This window comes from Oncorhynchus tshawytscha, linkage group LG19, assembly GCF_018296145.1.
Source record: "Oncorhynchus tshawytscha isolate Ot180627B linkage group LG19, Otsh_v2.0, whole genome shotgun sequence".
Classification (NCBI taxonomy): domain Eukaryota; kingdom Metazoa; phylum Chordata; class Actinopteri; order Salmoniformes; family Salmonidae; genus Oncorhynchus; species Oncorhynchus tshawytscha.
The window spans coordinates 54151941-54171476 of NC_056447.1; the positions used below are offsets into that span (position 1 = coordinate 54151941).

A 19536-nucleotide genomic window follows, 5' to 3' on the forward strand; every position below is an offset into this window, starting at 1 on the left:
AGTGAGATCTGACTCAGAGGGTTAGATGGATTTGGAGAGACCAGTGAGATCTGACTCAGAGGGTTAGATGGATTTGGAGAGACCAGTGAGATCTGACTCAGAGGGTTAGATGGATTTGGAGAGACCAGTGAGATCTGGCTCAGAGGGTTAGGTGGATTTGGAGAGACCAGTGAGATCTGACTCAGAGGGTTAGATGGATTTGGAGAGACCAGTGAGATCTGACTCAGAGGGTTAGATGGATTTGGAGAGACCAGTGAGATCTGACTCAGAGGGTTAGATGGATTTGGAGAGACCAGTGAGATCTGGCTCAGAGGGTTAGGTGGATTTGGAGAGACCAGTGAGATCTGACTCAGAGGGTTAGATGGATTTGGAGAGACCAGTGAGATCTGGCTCAGAGGGTTAGATGGATTTGGAGAGACCAGTGAGATCTGACTCAGAGGGTTAGATGGATTTGGAGAGACCAGTGAGATCTGACTCAGAGGGTTAGGTGGATTTGGAGAGACCAGTGAGATCTGACTCAGAGGGTTAGATGGATTTGGAGAGACCAGTGAGATCTGACTCAGAGGGTTAGGTGGATTTGGAGAGACCAGTGAGATCTGACTCAGAGGGTTAGGTGGATTTGGAGAGACCAGTGAGATCTGACTCAGAGGGTTAGGTGGATTTGGAGAGACCAGTGAGATCTGACTCAGAGGGTTAGGTGGATTTGGAGAGACCAGTGAGATCTGACTCAGAGGGTTAGATGGATTTGGAGAGACCAGTGAGATCTGACTCAGAGGGTTAGGTGGATTTGGAGAGACCAGTGAGATCTGGCTCAGAGGGTTAGGTGGATTTGGAGAGACCAGTGAGATCTGGCTCAGAGGGTTAGGTGGATTTGGAGAGACCAGTGAGATCTGGCTCAGAGGGTTAGGTGGATTTGGAGAGACCAGTGAGATCTGACTCAGAGGGTTAGGTGGATTTGGAGAGACCAGTGAGATCTGGCTCAGAGGGTTAGATGGATTTGGAGAGACCAGTGAGATCTGACTCAGAGGGTTAGGTGGATTTGGAGAGACCAGTGAGATCTGACTCAGAGGGTTAGGTGGATTTGGAGAGACCAGTGAGATCTGACTCAGAGGGTTAGATGCACTCTAACCTCCTGCTGCATGGAACTATTCTCCAAGACAAGCACACCTCCAAAGCAGTTCAAAAAGAAAGCGACAAAAAGTTTCTCAAATGAAAAGAAGCATCACTGAGGACTCCTCTAAGAGATACTGCAGCTCCCAGCTGAGGCTGAACATATTGAAAACATTTACAATGAATCAGGCAGATTTATAGTAGGTAGCTTTCCTATCCATGATTCCCTGGCTGGCCTTCCTCTCTGTAGGTTAAGGGTGAGACAACAGTGGGGCTTCCTACTGACTTGTTGTCTGTGGTGTTAAGAAACAACTAGTGTAGGAAAGGAAAGGTGGTGGGCATCTCTGTTACCTCCTCACACGAAACAGACCTGACAACATCTGTGTGTGTGTGTGTTTGTGTTTGTGTTTGTGTGTGTGTGTGTGTGTGTGTCACTCTAGGGAAGTGACACTGTCTATGAACAGGGTTAGTAGGTGTGATGTAAGATGCTATTCTCAAACACAGGATGTGACTCCTTGAGATGGCTAACCTATCAAGAGAGCCTGATAACTAACCTATCAAGAGAGCCTGTCACTTCCCCCTGTGGTCTGAGAACGTTGATTTACAGTGCATTCAGAATGTATTCAGACCCTTTGACTTTTTCGACATTTTGTTACGTTACAGCCTTATTCTAAAATAGATTACATTGTTTTTTCCCTCATCAGTCTACACACAATACCCCATAATGACATCACAATACCCCAACATGACATCACAATACCCCAAAATAACATCACAATACCCCAAAATGACATCACAATACCCCAAAATGACATCACAATACCCCAAAATGACATCACAATACCCCAAAATGACATCACAATACTCCAAAATGACAAGGCAAAAACAGATTTTTATACATTTTTTTCACATTTATTACAAATTAAAAACAGAAATATGACATTTACATAAGTATTCAGACACTTTACTCTGTACTGTTGAAGCACCTTTCTCAGCGATTACAGCCTCGAGTCTTCTTGGGTATGATGCTACAAGCTTGGCACACCCGTATTTGGGGAGTTTCTCCCATTCTTCTCTGCAGATCCTCTCAAGCTCTGTCAGGTTGGACGAGGAGCGTCGCTGCACAGCTATTTTCAGGTCTCTCCAAAGATGTTCGATCGGGTTCAAGTCCGGGCTCTGGCTGGGCCTCTTAAGGACATTCAGAGACTTGTCCCAAAGCCATTCCTGGATTGTCTTGGCTGTGTGCTTAGGGTTGTTGACCTGTTGGAAGGTGAACCTTCGCCCCAGTCTGAGGTCCTGAGTGCTCTGGAGCAGGTTTTCATCAAGGATCTCCCTGTACTTTGCGCCGTTCATCTTTCCCTTGATTCTGAAAAAAATCCCCACAGCATGATGCTGTCACCACCATGCTTCACCGTAGGGATGGTGCCAGGTTTCCTCCAGATGGGCCAAAGAGTTCAATCTGGTGGTTCCAAACTTCTTCCATTTCAGAATGATGGAGTCCACTGCATTCTTGGGGACCTTCAATGCTGCAGAAATGTTTTGGTATCCTTCCCCAGATCTGTTCCTCGACACAATCCTGTCTCGGCACTCTACAGACAATTCCTTCGACCTCATGGCTTGTATTTTTGCTCTGACATGCACTGTCAACTGTGGGACATTATACAGACAGGTGTGCCTTTCCAAATCATGTCCAATCAATTGAATTTACCACAGGTGGACTCCAATCAAGTTGTAGAAAGATCTCAAGGATGATCAATGGAAACAGGATGCACCTGAGCTCAATTTCGAGTCTCATAGCAAATGGTCTGAATACTTATGTAAATATTATTATTTATTTTTTTATACATATATATTTGTATATATATATAAATGTGCAAACATTTCTAAAAACCTGTTTTTGTTTTGTCATTATCATTATGTGTAGATTGATGAGGGGGGGGGGACGATTTAATCAATTTTAGAATAAGGCAGTAACGTAATAAAATGTGGAAAAAGTCAAGGGCTCTGAATACTTCCTGAATGCACTGGTATGTATAATGTGACTAGGCATCAGGATATATGATTTATATGTATGTCTTCCTGGGCGCTCACTGAAAACAGTCAGAACTATTGCCCAGCACGGGTACAAACGCGCAGCAGTTTAGCAATACTCTAGCAAGCCGGTAGAATAATTGATGATACTTGATGGAAAAGAGTACATTGATTTAAATGATTTTGTTTTAAGCCTTCCCCAAATCATAGCCCTAACCTATCCCTCACCATCGGAATGAATACCTAAACTTAACCCTTTTGAGTTGTTTCCGTTTTAACCCTGTAACCATGGGGAATAATCACGTCAAAATAGAAGTTTATCGAATTTTGAAGTGATGCTATGAAATCCTGTTGAGTGTGCGTGTTGTCCGACCAGATGGATATCTAGTTTCTAGTGGTTGAGTGACGAGATGGATTTCTTGTTTCTAGTGCTTCTACACCTGCATTACTTGCTGTTTGGGGTTTTAGGCTGGGTTTCTGTACAGCACTTTGAGATATCAGCTGATGTACGAAGGGCTATATAAATACATTTGATTTGATTTGATTTGGTTGAGTGACCAGATGGAGTTCTAGTTTCTAGTGGTTGAGTGACCAGATAGATTTCTTGTTTCTAGTGGTTGAGTGTACCACATGCTTTCCGGTGAGGGTCACGTTTTAGTTTCAGTGCCTACATCCCTCTGCTCTGAGATAATAGCCCTTTTCCCTTGGGGTGGGGTTCGTGGGAGTGGGGCCAGTAAGATAAAATCCACATTACCTGCACACACTGATCTAAGGGTTTAGGATTGGACACAGACTGGGCTAAGGGTTTAGGATTGGACACAGACTGGGCTAAGGGTTTAGGATTGGACACAGACTGGGCTAAGGGTTTAGGATTGGACACAGACTGGGCTAAGGGTTTAGGATTGGACACAGACTGGGCTAAGGGTTTAGGATTGGACACAGACTGGGCTAAGGGTTTAGGATTGGACACAGACTGGGCTAAGGGTTTAGGGCTATTGGATTGGGCTAAGGGTTTAGGATTGGACACAGACTGGGCTAAGGGTTTAGGATTGGACACAGACTGGGCTAAGGGATTGGACACAGACTGGGCTAAGGGTTTAGGAGACTGGGCTAAGGGTTTAGGATTGGACACAGACTGGGCTAAGGGTTTAGGATTGGACAGACTGGGCTAAGGGTTTAGGATTGGACAGATTGGGCTAAGGGTTTAGGATTGGACACAGACTGGGCTAAGGGTTTAGGATTGGACACAGACTGGGCTAAGGGTTTAGGATTGGACACAGACTGGGGTAGTAACGGTTTAGGATCTGATAAGCACACTTTTCAATCCTCACATTGACTTACAAGTATCAGAACAGACTGCTGTGTCTCTGTGTGAGGGTGTGGTGTGTGTGTGTGGTGTAGGTGTGTATGTGTGTGGTGTGGTGTATGGTGTGGTGTGGTGTGGTGTGTGTGTGTGTGTGTGTGTAACTTACGCAGAACAGCGATAAAGCTCTGGTTATCCAGAAGGACCCACAGTCCAAAGCTCATGATCAACACTCCACAGATCTACAGAGGACACAGAAGTTCACACATTTTGCTTAACAGTAGCTACAGTATATAAGGCCGCCAAGTAGACAACTGAAAATAGAGGTCAGTGCAGATACCAGATCTGTGAGATAAAACACTGGAAAGCAAGACAGAGGGTGAGAATGCACTCGATCTCTCTGCATCTCTGCCTCTCTGCCTCTCTGCCTCTCTGCCTCTCTGCCTCTCTCTGTCTTTCTCTGTCTCTCTGTCTGTCTCTCTCTCTCCCCTCCCTCTCCCCACTCTCTCTCCCCCACTCTCTCTCCCTCCCCCACTCTCTCTCCCTCCCCCACTCTCTCTCCCTCCCCCACTCTCTCTCCCTCCCCCACTCTCTCTCCCTCCCCCACTCTCTCTCCCTCCCCCCCTCTCTCTCCCTCCCCCACTCTCTCTCCCTCCCCCCCCACTCTCTCTCCCTCCCCCACTCTCTCTCCCTCCCCCTCTCTCTCTCCCTCCCCCTCTCTCTCCTCCCCTCTCTCTCTCCCCCCTCTCTCTCTCTCCCCCTCTCTCTCTCTCTCTCCCCTCCCCTCTCTCTCATCTCTTCTTTCTCCTCTCTCCCTTCCCTCCCTCTCTCTCTTCCCTCCCTCCCTCTCTCCTATCCCCCTCCCTCCCTCTCCTCTCTCCCAACTGGGACTGATAAGATCCTCTCACTCCATCTCTCTTTGCCTCTCTCTCTAATCAGACTCAGACAAACTGAACACATAGAGGGACAGTTTCCCAGATACAGTTTAAGTAAAATCTTCCAAGTGCTTTTTTACACCAGGAAGTTCTAGGTTGTGTGTTCAGGAAACCGGCACAAGAGCGAGGCTGAACAGCTGAAAGGGAGCTAGACTAGTAACAGACAGTAAGTCTAGACCAGAACTAAGAGGTCTGGACCTGATCTGAGGTTTTCCTTTCATTCTTATTTCAGGCCCAGAACACTCACTAGCCTCTAGCGCTAGTGGCACCATCTCCCTGGTAACAAGGCTATAAAGAAGTCTAAGTACAGACCCCATGTGTAATTTAGAGGGACTATGTCTAGGAGGTCTCTAGGGGAGGTCTCCCCAAACGATGAGAGGGTCCCGCTAATTCACCACTTCCCCTGGCCTGGAAATGGAAACCCCGCACCCCTCCACCACCACATATTAACCCAGACAGACACAGACACAGACACAGACACAGAGACAGACACAGAGACAGACACAGAGACAGACACAGAGAGAGACACAGAGAGAGACAAACCAGAGAGACACCGAGACAGACACAGAGAGAGACAGACCAGACAGCGAGAGAGACAGACAGACACAGAGACAGACAGACCAGACAGACAGCGAGAGAGACAGACACAAAGAGAGACAGACCAGACAGACACCGAGACAGACAGACCAGAGAGACAGCGAGACAGACAGACAGCGAGAGAGACAGACAGACACAGAGACAGACACACCAGACAGACAGCGAGAGAGACAGACAGCGAGAGAGACAGACAGACACAGAGAGACAGACCAGACAGACAGCGAGACAGACAGACCAGACAGACACAGAGACAGACTGACCAGACAGACACAGAGACAGACTGACCAGAGACAGACACCGAGACAGACAGACCAGACAGACAGACCAGACAGACACCGAGACAGACAGACCAGACAGACACAGAGACAGACAGACCAGACAGACACAGAGACAGACAGACCAGACAGACAGCGAGAGAGACAGACAGACCAGACAGACAGCAAGAGAGACAGACAGAGACAGACAGACGAGAGAGAGAGACAGACCAGACAGACAGCAAGAGAGACAGACACAGAGACAGACAGACCAGACAGACAGCGAGAGAGACAGACAGCGAGAGAGACAGACAGAGAGACAGACTGACAAGACAAACAGACAGACAGCGAGAGAGACAGACAGCGAGAGAGACAGACCAGACAGACAGTGAGAGAGACAGACAGACCAGACAGACAGACAGACAGACAGACAGTGAGAGAGACAGACAGACCAGACAGACAGAGAGACAGACAGAGAGACAGACCGAGAGACAATGGGAGAGTCAGTCTGTCTGGGGGAGGAGAGGTAGAGTCAGTGTCTGGGGGAGGAGAGGTAGAATCCATCTGTCTGGGGGAGGAGAAGTAGAGTCAGTCTGTCTGGGGGATGAGAGGTAGAATCCATCTGTCTGGGGGAGGAGAAGTAGAGTCAGTCTGTCTGGGGGAGAGGTAGAGAGGAGAGGTAGAGTCAGTCTGTCTGGGGGAGGAGAGATAGAGTCAGTCTGTCTGGGGGAGGAGAGGTAGAGTCAGTCTGTCTGGGGGAGGAGAGTCAGTCTGTCTGGGGGAGGAGAGGTAGAGTCAGCCTGTCTGGGGGAGGAGAGGTAGAGTCAGCCTGTCTGTCTGGGGAGGAGAGGTAGAGTCAGTCTGTCTGGGGGAGAGAGAGGTAAAGTCTGTCTGTCTGGGAGAGGAGAGGTAGAGTCAGTCTGTCTGGGGAGGAGGAGAGGTAAAGTCAGTCTGTCTGGGGAGGAGAGGTAGAGTCAGTCTGTCTGGGGAGGAGAGGTAGAGTCAGTCTGTCTGGGGAGGGTAGAGGTAGGGAGTCAGTATGTCTGGGGGAGGAGAGGTAAAGTCAGTCTGTCTGGGGGAGGAGAGGTAGAGTCAGCATGTCTGGGGAGGAGAGGTAGAGTCAGTCTGTCTGGGGGGAGGAGAGGTCTGGGGAGGAGAGGTCAGTCTGTCTGGGGGAGGAGAGGTAGAGTCAGTCTGTCTGGGGGAAGAGTAGGGGAGGAGAGGTAGAGTCAGTGTCTGGGGAGGAGAGGTAGAGTCAGTCTGTCTGGGGAGGAGAGGTAGAGTCAGTCTGTCTGGGGGAGGAGAGGTAGAGTCAGTCTGTCTGGGGGAAGAGAGGTAGAGTCAGTGTCTGGGGAGGTAGAGAGGTAGAGTCAGTCTGTCTGGGGAGGAGAGGTAGAGTCAGTCTGTCTGGGGAGGAGAGGTAGAGTCAGTCTGTCTGGGGGAGGAGACGTCTGGGGGAGAGTCAGTCTGTCTGGGGGAGGAGAGAGTCAGTAGAGTCAGTCTGTCTGGGGGAGGAGGGGTAGAGTCAGTATGTATGGGGGAGGAGAAGTAGAGTCAGTATGTATGGGGGAGGAGGAGAGTCAGTAGAGTCAGTATGTATGGGGGAGGAGAGGTAGAGTCAGTATGTATGGGGGAGGAGTCTGGGGGAGGAGAGGTAGAGTCAGTCTGTCTGGGGGAGAGGTAGAGGTAGAGTCAGTATGTCTGGGGGAGGAGAGGTAGAGTCAGTATGTCTGGGGGAGAGTCAGTATGTCTGGGGGAGAGTCAGTATGTATGGGGGAGGAGAGGTCAGGGGGAGTCAGTCTGTCTGGGGGAGGAGAGGTAGAGTCAGTATGTATGGGGAGGAGAGGTAGAGTCAGTATGTCTGGGGGAGGAGAGGTAGAGAGTTAGTGATGGTTTAATAGAGGAGTTGATGAGCCAATTTCAGCTGTCTGGGTTTGGATTGAACCCACCACTTAGTCCTACAATATGTAGGATTCTCTGCCAGGTTTCCCTTGAAGGGAGGATTCTCTGCCAGGTCTCCCGTGAAGGGAGGATTCTCTGCCAGGTCTCCCTTGAAGGGAGGATTCTCTGCCAGGTCTCCCTTGAAGGGAGGATTCTCTGCCAGGTCTCCCTTGGAGGGAGGATTCTCTGCCAGGTCTCCCTTGGAGGGAGGATTCTCTGCCAGGTCTCCCTTGGAGGGAGGATTCTCTGCCAGGTCTCCCTTGAAGGGAGGATTCTCTGCCAGGTCTCCCTTGGAGGGAGGATTCTCTGCCAGGTCTCCCTTGGAGGGAGGATTCTCTGCCAGGTCTCCCTTGGAGGGAGGATTCTCTGCCAGGTCTCCCTTGAAGGGAGGATTCTCTGCCAGGTCTCCCTTGAAGGGAGGATTCTCTGCCAGGTCTCCCTTGAAGGGAGGATTCTCTGCCAGGTCTCCCTTGAAGGGAGGATTCTCTGCCAGGTCTTATTTGTGAATAAGGTCTTTTGATCTAAATGTGACTAGCTGGTTAAATAAAGGCTCTATCTGAAAACCACTGATTCTGTCTCTGTGAGATGACTGCTCCAGTAAGAGACACTTCTCAGGTTGGCAGGTAACATTTACCTTTCTAACTATCTTACAGCCTTCCGTTTTCAAACTGCCTACGGTATTCAAATGACAGTGAAAACATTAACATCAACATTCAGACAAGAAAATAGGAGTGATGTCACTTACAAAGAAGATGAGGTTGAACAGGAACAGGAAGTACTTGGTTGCTGTGATGCATCCCTTCCCCATGGTTACCCTTCTGCAACAGAGAATAAGGTGTTGAGAGAGAGGTTAGCACTTCCTGTTAGTAACTATTTGCACGTCATTACAACACTGTATATAGACAAAGTATGACATTTGAAATGTACAGTGCCTTGCGAAAGTATTCGGCCCCCTTGAACTTTGCGACCTTTTGCCACATTTCAGGCTTCAAACATAAAGATATAAAACTGTATTTTTTTGTGAAGAATCAACAACAAGTGGGACACAATCATGAAGTGGAACGACATTTATTGGATATTTCAAACTTTTTTAACAAATCAAAAACTGAAAAACTGGGCGTGCAAAAATATTCAGCCCCCTGAAGTTAATACTTTGTAGCGCCACCTTTTGCTGCGATTACAGCTGTAAGTCGCTTGGGGTATGTCTCTATCAGTTTTGCACATCGAGAGACCGACATTTTTTCCCATTCCTCCTTGCAAAACAGCTCGAGCTCAGTGAGGTTGGATGGAGAGCATTTGTGAACAGCAGTTTTCAGTTCTTTCCACAGATTCTCGATTGGATTCAGGTCTGGACTTTGACTTGGCCATTCTAACACCTGGATATGTTTATTTTTGAACCATTCCATTGTAGATTTTGCTTTATGTTTTGGATCATTGTCTTGTTGGAAGACAAATCTCCGTCCCAGTCTCAGGTCTTTTGCAGACTCCACCAGGTTTTCTTCCAGAATGGTCCTGTGTTTGGCTCCATCCATCTTCCCATCAATTTTAACCGTCTTCCCTGTCCCTGCTGAAGAAAAGCAGGCCCAAACCATGATGCTGCCACCACCATGTTTGACAGTGGGGATGGTGTGTTCAGGGTGATGAGCTGTGTTGCTTTTACGCCAAACATAACGTTTTGCATTGTTGCCAAAAAGTTCAATTTTGGTTTCATCTGACCAGAGCATCTTCTTCCACATGTTTGGTGTGTCTCCCAGGTGGCTTGTGGCAAACTTTAAACAACACTTTTTATGGATATCTTTAAGAAATGGCTTTCTTCTTGCCACTCTTCCATAAAGGCCAGATTTGTGCAATATACGACTGATTGTTGTCCTATGGACAGAGTCTCCCACCTCAGCTGTAGACCTCTGCAGTTCATCCAGAGTGATCATGGGCCTCTTGGCTGCATCACTGATCAGTCTTCTCCTTGTATGAGCTGAAAGTTTAGAGGGACGGCCAGGTCTTGGTAGATTTGCAGTGGTCTGATACTCCTTCCATTTCATTATTATCGCTTGCACAGTGCTCCTTGGGATGTTTAAAGCTTGGGAAATCTTTTTGTATCCAAATCCGGCTTTAAACTTCTTCACAACAGTATCTCGGACCTGCCTGGTGTGTTCCTTGTTCTTCATGATGCTCTCTGCGCTTTAACGGACCTCTGAGACGATCACAGTGCAGGTGCATTTATACGGAGACTTGATTACACACAGGTGGATTGTATTTATCATCATTAGTCATTTAGGTCAACATTGGATCATTCAGAGATCCTCACTGAACTTCTGGAGAGAGTTTGCCGCACTGAAAGTAAAGGGGCTGAATCATTTTGCACGCCCAGTTTTTCAGTTTTTGATTTGTTAAAAAAGTTAGAAATATCCAATAAATGTCATTCCACTTCATGATTGTGTCCCACTTGTTGTTGATTCTTCACAAAAAAATACAGTTTTATATCTTTATGTTTGAAGCCTGAAATGTGGCAAAAGGTCGTAAAGTTCAAGGGGGCCGAATACTTTCGCAAGGCACTGTATTTATTCTTTTGGAACTTCTGTGAGTTTAATGTTTACTTTCCTTTTTTTGTTAATTTCACTTTTGGTTAGTATCTATTTCACTTGCTTTGGCAATGTTAACACATGTTTCCCATGCCAATAAAGCCCCTTGAATTAATTGAGAGAGAGAAAGAGGTAGAGGTAGAGGTGGAGGTAGAGAGAGAGAGAGAGAGAGAGAGAGAGAGAGAGACCTGTAAGAGGATTCCCAGCAGGCTAAACTGGTTCCAACTCACTACAAGAATAAGTGGTTGTAATAAGATAGTTGTAACAACAACATATTAACACTGATTTAGATGTACTTCTCCTAACCAAGAGGAACACCCTTCCTGAGACAGACTTGAACAAGGACCACCTGAAAGACTAAAACTGACCATCAACAGGACAGAGCAGATCGTGGTGGTCATTTTATCATCACGTGGTGACGGGAGCTATGCGAAAGAGTTTACTGCCGTCACCATAGCGACCCCGTAACCAGGATCGACTGTTAAAAATTACCATGGTTACGACCTACTCCAAGTACACTGGAAGAAGCTAAACATTCTGAGAAATATTCAACAAACGGAGGACGCCATATCGCAGTACAACTACACGCCCACACAGTGCAGCAACTACACGCCCACACAGTGCAGCAACTACACGCCCACACAGTGCAGCAACTACACGCCCACACAGTGCAGCAACTACACGCCCACACAGTGCAGCAACTACACGCCCACACAGTGCAGCAACTACACGCCCACACAGTGCAGCAACTACACGCCCACACAGTGCAGCAGCAACTACACGCCCACACAGCAACTGCAGCAGCACTACACGCCCACACAGTGCAGTGCAACTACACGCCCACACAGTGCAGCAACTACACGCCCACACAGTGCAGCAAATACACGCCCACACAGTGCAGCAACTACACGCCCACACAGTACAGCAACTACACGCCCACACAGTACAGCAACTACACGCCCCCACACAGTGCAGCAACTACACGCCCACACAGTGCAGCAACTACACGCCCACACAGTGCAGCAACTACAGTTGTCAGGTTGTTATGGCAAAAAGCCTTCTTTTTTTCCTCTCCCTGTGAAACAACAGAAAGCGACAGCCGTCAGAACGATCTGTTTGTGTACCAACCGTAGACCATTAGATCCTGTTTCTATTCTAACAACCGCTAAAGTCCATTCATAACTAGCATTAGATCCTGTTTCTATGCTAACAACCGCTAAAGTCCATTCATAACTAGTTTCCCCTCCCAACTACACATAGCTCCGGGCAGCTCCACGTGTGTTTCCACACACACACACACACACAAACCCCACAAACACCGACACACACACACACACAAACACCGAACACACACACACACACACACACACACAAACACCGACACACACACACACACAAACACACACGACACACACACACACACAAACACAGACACACACACACACAAACACCGACACACACCGACACACAAACACACACACACACACAAACAAACACTGACACACACACACACACTGACACACACACACAAACACACAACACACACACACAAACACCGACACACACACACACAAACACACACACACACAAACACCGACACACACACACAAACACACACACACACACACACACAACACACACTATGCCAATATGGATAAGTCAGTAAGTTGTGCTGAGAGGGATGCATTTCAGAGGTAAATGACATCATTAACATTTAAATGACTTCCAACCAAACACATCTGCTAATGCAGGCACCACCAGACACACACACACACACACACACACTCTCTCTCTCTAGTCTACAGTGTCGTATTAAAAGAGACGACAGTGTGACTGTGAAACTGTTTTTCCACGGAGAAGCACCTGTATGCTCAACATAGCACTGTGGTTAACAGCTCTCCGCCCCCGAGGGCTCAGATAGTCCCCCTAACAGCCTCTATGGAACTGGAAGCTAGATTTCACTTCCTGCTGCTGCTACTGCAATAAATACAACACAGGTATAGGGTTCTATAGGGCTCTGGACTAAAGTAGTGCACTATATAGAGAATAGGGTTCTATAGGGCTCTGGACTAAAGTAGTGCACTATATAGGGAATAGGGTTCTACAGGGCTCTGGACTAAAGTAGTGCACTATATAGGGCTCTGGTCTAAAGTAGTGCACTATATATATAGGGAAAAGGGTTCTACGGGGCTCTGGACTAAAGTAGTGCACTATATAGGGAATAGGGTTCTACAGGGCTCTGGTCTAAAATAGTGCACTATATATAGGGAATAGGGTTCTACAGGACTCTGGACTAAAGTAGTGCACTATATAGGGAATAGGGTTCTACAGGGCTCTGGACTAAAGTAGTGCACTATATATAGGGAATAGGGTTCTACAGGGCTCTGGACTAAAGTAGTGCACTATATATAGGGAATAAGGTTCTATAGGGCTCTGGACTAAAGTAGTGCACTATATATAGGGAATAGGGTTCTACAGGGCTCTGGACTAAAGTAGTGCACTATATATAGGGAATAGGGTTCTACAGGGCTCTGGTCTAAAATAGTGCACTATATAGGGAATAGGGTTCTATAGGGCTCTGGTCTAAAGTAGTGCACTATATATAGGGAATAGGGTTCTACAGGGCTCTGGACTAAAGTAGTGCACTATATAGGGAATAGGGTTCTACAGGGCTCTGGACTAAAGTAGTGCACTATATAGGGAATAAGGTTCTATAGGGCTCTGGACTAAAGTAGTGCACTATATATAGGGAATAGGGTTCTACAGGGCTCTGGACTAAAGTAGTGCACTATATATAGGGAATAGGGTTCTACAGGGCTCTGGTCTAAAATAGTGCACTATATAGGGAATAGGGTTCTATAGGGCTCTGGTCTAAAGTAGTGCACTATATATAGGGAATAGGGTTCTATAGGGCTCTGGTCTAAAATAGTGCACTATATAGGGAATAGGGTTCTATAGGGCTCTGGTCTAAAGTAGTGCACTATATATAGGGAATAGGGTTCTATAGGGCTCTGGTCTAAAGTAGTGCACTATATAGGGAATAGGGTTCTATAGGGCTCTGGTCTAAAGTAGTGCACTATATATAGGGAATAGGGTTCTATAGGGCTTTGGACTAAAGTAGTGCACTATATATAGGGAATAGGGTTTTATAGGTGCTGGTCTAAAGTAGTGCACTATATATAGGGAATAGGGTTCTACAGGGCTCTGGTCTAAAGTAGTGCACTATATATAGGGAATAGGGTTCTACAGGGCTCTGGTCTAAAGTAGTGCACTATATATAGGGAATAGGGTTCTACAGGGCTCTGGACTAAAGTAGTGCACTATACATAGGGAATAGGGTTCTACAGGGCTCTGGACTAAAGTAGTGCACTATATATAGGGAATAAGGTTCTATAGGGCTCTGGACTAAAGTAGTGCACTATATATAGGGAATAGGGTTCTACAGGGCTCTGGACTAAAGTAGTGCACTATATATAGGGAATAGGGTTCTACAGGGCTCTGGTCTAAAATAGTGCACTATATAGGGAATAGGGTTCTACAGGGCTCTGGTCTAAAGTAGTGCACTATATAGGGAATAGGGTTTTATAGGTGCTGGTCTAAAGTAGTGCACTATATATAGGGAATAGGGTTCTACAGGGCTCTGGTCTAAAGTAGTGCACTATATATAGGGAATAGGGTTCTACAGGGCTCTGGTCTAAAGTAGTGCACTATATATAGGGAATAGGGTTCTATAGGGGCTCTGGTCTAAAATAGTGCACTATATATAGGGAATAGGGTTCTGGTCTAAAATAGTGCACTATATATGGAATAGGGTTCTATAGGGCTCTGGTCTAAAATAGTGCACTATATATAGGGAATAGGGTTTTATAGGGCTCTGGTCTAAAGTAGTTCACTATATATAGGGAATAGGGTTCTATAGGGTTCTGGTCTAAAGTAGTGCACTATATAGGGAATAGGGTTCTATAGGACTCTGGTCTAAAGTAGTGCACTATATAGGGAATAGGGTTCTATAGGACTCTGGTCTAAAGTAGTGCACTATATAGGGAATAAGGTTCTATAGGGCTCTGGTCTACAGTAGTGCACTATATAGGGAATAGGGTGCCAGTAGGGACACATCCTGGAAGTAGGCTAGGTTAATTCTAGGTTAATTCTCAGTGTCTCCTCCTTCAACACACACCAAAAGAAAACATTCTGCATCACCAGTCCTTTTCCTGACACCACTGAATATAGCCTAGGCCTGGCTATAAGCAGCCATTGTGGTTATTTGAAGAGCCTGAACCTATCATTTGAGGAGAAAAAAAACCCACAACAAAAAACAGCTCCATGTATCAGATGACAAGCTACCACCACAGGAAACTCCCAGTCAGACTAGCCTACAGGAAAATCCCAGTCAGACTAGCCTACCACCACAGGAAACTCCCAGTCAGACTAACCTACCACCACAGGAAACTCCCAGTCAGACTAGCCTACAGGAAAATCCCAGTCAGACTAGCCTACCACCACAGGAAACTCCCAGTCAGACTAGCCTACCACCACAGGAAACTCCCAGTCAGACTAGCCTACAGGAAAATCCCAGTCAGACTAGCCTACCACCACAGGAAACTCCCAGTCAGACTAGCCTACCACCACAGGAAACTCCCAGTCAGACTAGCCTACAGGAAAATCCCAGTCAGACTAGCCTACCACCACAGTAAACTCCCAGTCAGACTAGCCTACAGGAAAATCCCAGTCAGACAAGCCTACCACCACAGTAAACTCCCAGTCAGACTAGCCTACAGGAAAATCCCAGTCAGACTAGCCTACAGGAAACTCCCAGTCAGACTAGCCTACCACCACAGGAAACTCCCAGTCAGACTAGCCTACCACCACAGGAAACTCCCAGTCAGACTAGCCTACAGGATACTCCCAGTCAGACTAGTCTACCACCACAGGAAACTCCCAGTCAGACTAACCTACCACCACAGGAAACTCCCAGTCAGACTAACCTACCACCACAGGAAACTCCCAGTCAGACTAGCCTACAGGAAAATCCCAGTCAGACTAACCTACCACCACAGGAAACTCCCAGTCAGACTAGCCTACAGGAAACTCCCAGTCAGACTAGCCTACAGGAAACTCCCAGTCAGACTAGCCTACAGGAAACTCCCAGTCAGACTTAGCCTACCACCACAGGAAACTCCCAGTCAGACTAGCCTACAGGAAACTCCCAGTCAGACTTAGCCTACCACCACAGGAATCTCCCAGTCAGACTAGCCTACAGGAAACTCCCAGTCAGACTAGCCTACAGGAAACTCCCAGTCAGACTAGCCTACAGGAAACTCCCAGTCAGACTAGCCTACAGGAAACTCCCAGTCAGACTAGTCTACCACCACAGGAAACTCCCAGTCAGACTAACCTACCACCACAGGAAACTCCCAGTCAGACTTAGCCTACCACCACAGTAAACTCCCAGTCAGACTTAGCCTACAGGAAAATCCCAGTCAGACTAACCTACCACCACAGGAAACTCCCAGTCAGACTAGCCTACAGGAAACTCCCAGTCAGACTAGCCTACAGGAAACTCCCAGTCAGACTTAGCCTACCACCACAGACTAGCAGGAAACTCCCAGTCAGACTAGCCTACAGGAAACTCCCAGTCAGACTAGCATACAGGAAACTCCCAGTCAGACTTAGCCTACCACCACAGGAAACTCCCAGTCAGACTAGCCTACACATCAATCCAAACAGACGAAAAAACATAGGTGTTATGGATTTGGAACCTCTGCCTTATCATGGATGGAGAGTTACCTATCTAATAGAACACAGAGGGTTTTCCTTCATGGAAGCCTCTCTCATGCAAGTTCAGATGAGTGTGGTGTACCGCAGGGCAGCCGGCTAGGACCATTATTGTTTCCACTAATGACCTTCCACTGACCTGGAATAAAGCCTGTATGTTTATGTACGCTGATGACTCAACAGCATACACGTTGGCTGCGACAGTAAAATAACTAACAGCCTTTAACATAGAGCTCCAGTCAGTTTTAGAATGGGTAACCTGCAATAGGTTGGTGCTAAATATTTCAACAACGAAAAGTATAATTTTTTGGGACAAATCACTCGCTCAACAATAAACCTCATTTAGATCTAGTATTGAATAATGTGTCTATTTAGCAAGTTGCGGAGACTAAACTGCTGGGTGTAACCCAGTATGATAGCAATCTATCATATAGACTCGATGGTTGTTAAAATGGGAAGAGGTCTGTCCACGATAGGACATTACTCTACCTTCTTGACATCTCAAGTCGACCATGTCGAATGGTGCCAACCATTTAAAGTTCATATTTAGAGAGTGGTTAGGCTACATTTCTCTATCCCTAACCCCTATAAGAAACCAAGTATCCCTAACCCCTATAAGAAACCAAGTATCCCTAACCCCTATAAGAAACCAAGTATCCCTAACCCCTATAAGAAACCAAGTATCCCTAACCCCTATAAGAAACCAAGTGTCCCTAACCCCTATAAGAAACCAAGTATCCCTAACCCCTATAAGAAACCAAGTATCCCTAACCCCTATAAGAAACCAAGTATCCATAACCCCTATAAGAAACCAAGTATCCCTAACCCCTATAAGAATCCAAGTATCCCTAACCCCTATAAGAAACCAAGTATCCATAATCCCTATAAGAAACCAAGTATCCCTAACCCCTATAAGAAACCAAGTATCCCTAACCCCTATAAGAAACCAAGTATCCATAACCCCTATAAGAAACCAAGTATCCCTAACCCCTATAAGAAACCAAGTATCCCTAACCTCTATAAGAAACCAAGTATCCCTAACCCCTATAAGAACCCAAGTGGCGGGGCTGTTTTTTGAATTACGGGGTGGGCCTTTAAGCCTAATATACAGTAGGCACACTGTCCCAAACAAAAAAAGAGAAATGTTAGTTCTGTTCATGACCATCACTGAGGGTGGAAACTCACAACTTAGGCTAGATTTAGCCTGGGCTGTCTGGATTGTATCCCTAAGAGAACAAGCTACAGCCAGCAACAGGCTTCGGCAAAGCAAAGCACAGATCCTTATTTGAAAAACATAAAAATAGTGAATGGTAGCGTGTGTGTAACTATGCACTGAGAAAACAAGTAAGGTTCTCTCGAAGCTGCCAGATGTCACCACATAGAGACCAAGGGGTCGTATCTATATTTACAGCATGGCTCGTTTTGCATTGGCCTGGTTTCCCTCTTTAAAAAAAGGTTTGGCATGGGGGTGGTTTCACACTGTGAGCTTGTAGTAAGCTAGAGGGGGCACACAAACAAACAAACACACACAACGTGGGGGCAATCCGATAGATGAAATCAGTGTGTGTTTTGTTTCTCAATGGGGATACGAGGGGTGCTACCCAGGATTACGACGGTGGTGCGTGTGTGTGTGTGTGTCAATAACGCTGTGGCAATAAATGAACAGCTACCCAATCAGCCTGGCTCAGCCTCAGCCCTGCTGCAAACCAAGACCACAGGAGCTCTGATGCCAAACTCTCTCCACGCACGCACACACACACACACACACACACACACACTTAACATCGCCTCAGAGGGTGAGCTATAGAACAAACACACACCGATCTGACCTATATACACATCTGTGACTGAGTCTATTATCCTGGCAGAGTATACAACCCCCCCCCCGGGGGTTAAAATCTCTTAATACCATGATAGTCACCAGCTCTTAACACCAACAACTGTTGGCTCACAGGGAAAAGTGGAGGAGACATGGACACTTCTGTGTCCATGTCTCCTCAATAAGCAGTCATTGAACAGGATGAGTCCGTCTACCGTCCACTTCACAAAACAAGATTGAGATCATAACCGTTGAGCAAAAGACCAGAAAACATCACTCTTTTTAAAGTGTCAGTGATGGATTAATAATTCAGATGGCTACTATACAAATATGTATAGTATAATCAAGCAATAAGGCCCGTAGCCAGAACAGCCCTTAGACTCCATTTTACTGAGATAACCTGGTAACTTTAGGGCAATTATCTTTTTACAGTAACTAAAACATAATCTAACTACAGCTAAATAAAGTCCATTACCTAGATAAAATAACTTTAGCTGACTTTATACCTAGCTTTGTTATCAGGGCAAAAGTTACACAAGTTCTATATAGAAAGCGAATACAACGGGGACACAAAAAAAAGCAAGGAAACGTAGCACACCTCGTTTAATAATATTAGCTAAACATCTAACAATCCCACAAATAATCACATACTTACTTTTTGGTGTAAAATGTGGAGTTAACGGTTAGCTGTAGCGGACCTCCGTCTTCTCGATTGTCCCGTTGTGTGCGCGTGTGACTGAACAGGACGTGTGTGTGGGAGAGAGAGAGAGAGAGAGAGAGAGAGAGAGAGAGAGAGACACGTGTGTGGGATGGAAAAGCGTGGTAGACCGCCATCTTGCGTTAGACATGGGTAACTTCCTTAATAAATCCCTTTATTGCTCAAAAATTAAATCGTATTGTTATAGGCCTACGCAACACAAATGTTTTTCTCTGCAAAGAAATAATTATTGCAATTAACATAAGAATGTAAATGTTTCCATTTCATGTTGTTCTTACTGTTCTATAAATAAAACTATAAGATTATTTTGTGTAGGTGAGGGTCTTTAAAAATGTAGAAATAAGCCTACTCTTGTTCATGCATGAGTCGTTAAAAAAAAATCTCACTTGATATTTAATATAATCACTCTTACGAAAATCATCTATATTTAAAGTGCATACGACATGACAGTACCACATTCCTATAGCTGTTATT

At 46.2% G+C, this 19536-nt stretch overlaps 1 protein-coding gene across 2 annotated transcripts in view; it reads right to left on the reverse strand.

The window, feature by feature from the left end:
• The window catches only part of LOC121840102 (CD82 antigen-like), a 51493-nt gene extending 32375 nt beyond the window's left edge, over window positions 1-19118 (reverse strand). Inside the window, exons 1-3 of one of the 2 annotated variants that reach the window (XM_042301897.1) lie at window positions 19000-19118; window positions 8917-8989; window positions 4614-4686 (exon numbers count right to left, since the gene is read on the reverse strand). In XM_042301897.1, coding sequence (XP_042157831.1) covers window positions 4614-4686; window positions 8917-8979 — 136 coding nt within the window. In that variant the 5' untranslated portion in view covers window positions 8980-8989; window positions 19000-19118. Of the gene's footprint in view, window positions 1-4613; window positions 4687-8916; window positions 8990-18995 lie in introns of both variants that reach the window. The other variant, XM_042301898.1, reaches the window with a different exon arrangement.
• Window positions 19119-19536: the final 418 nt, after the last annotated feature.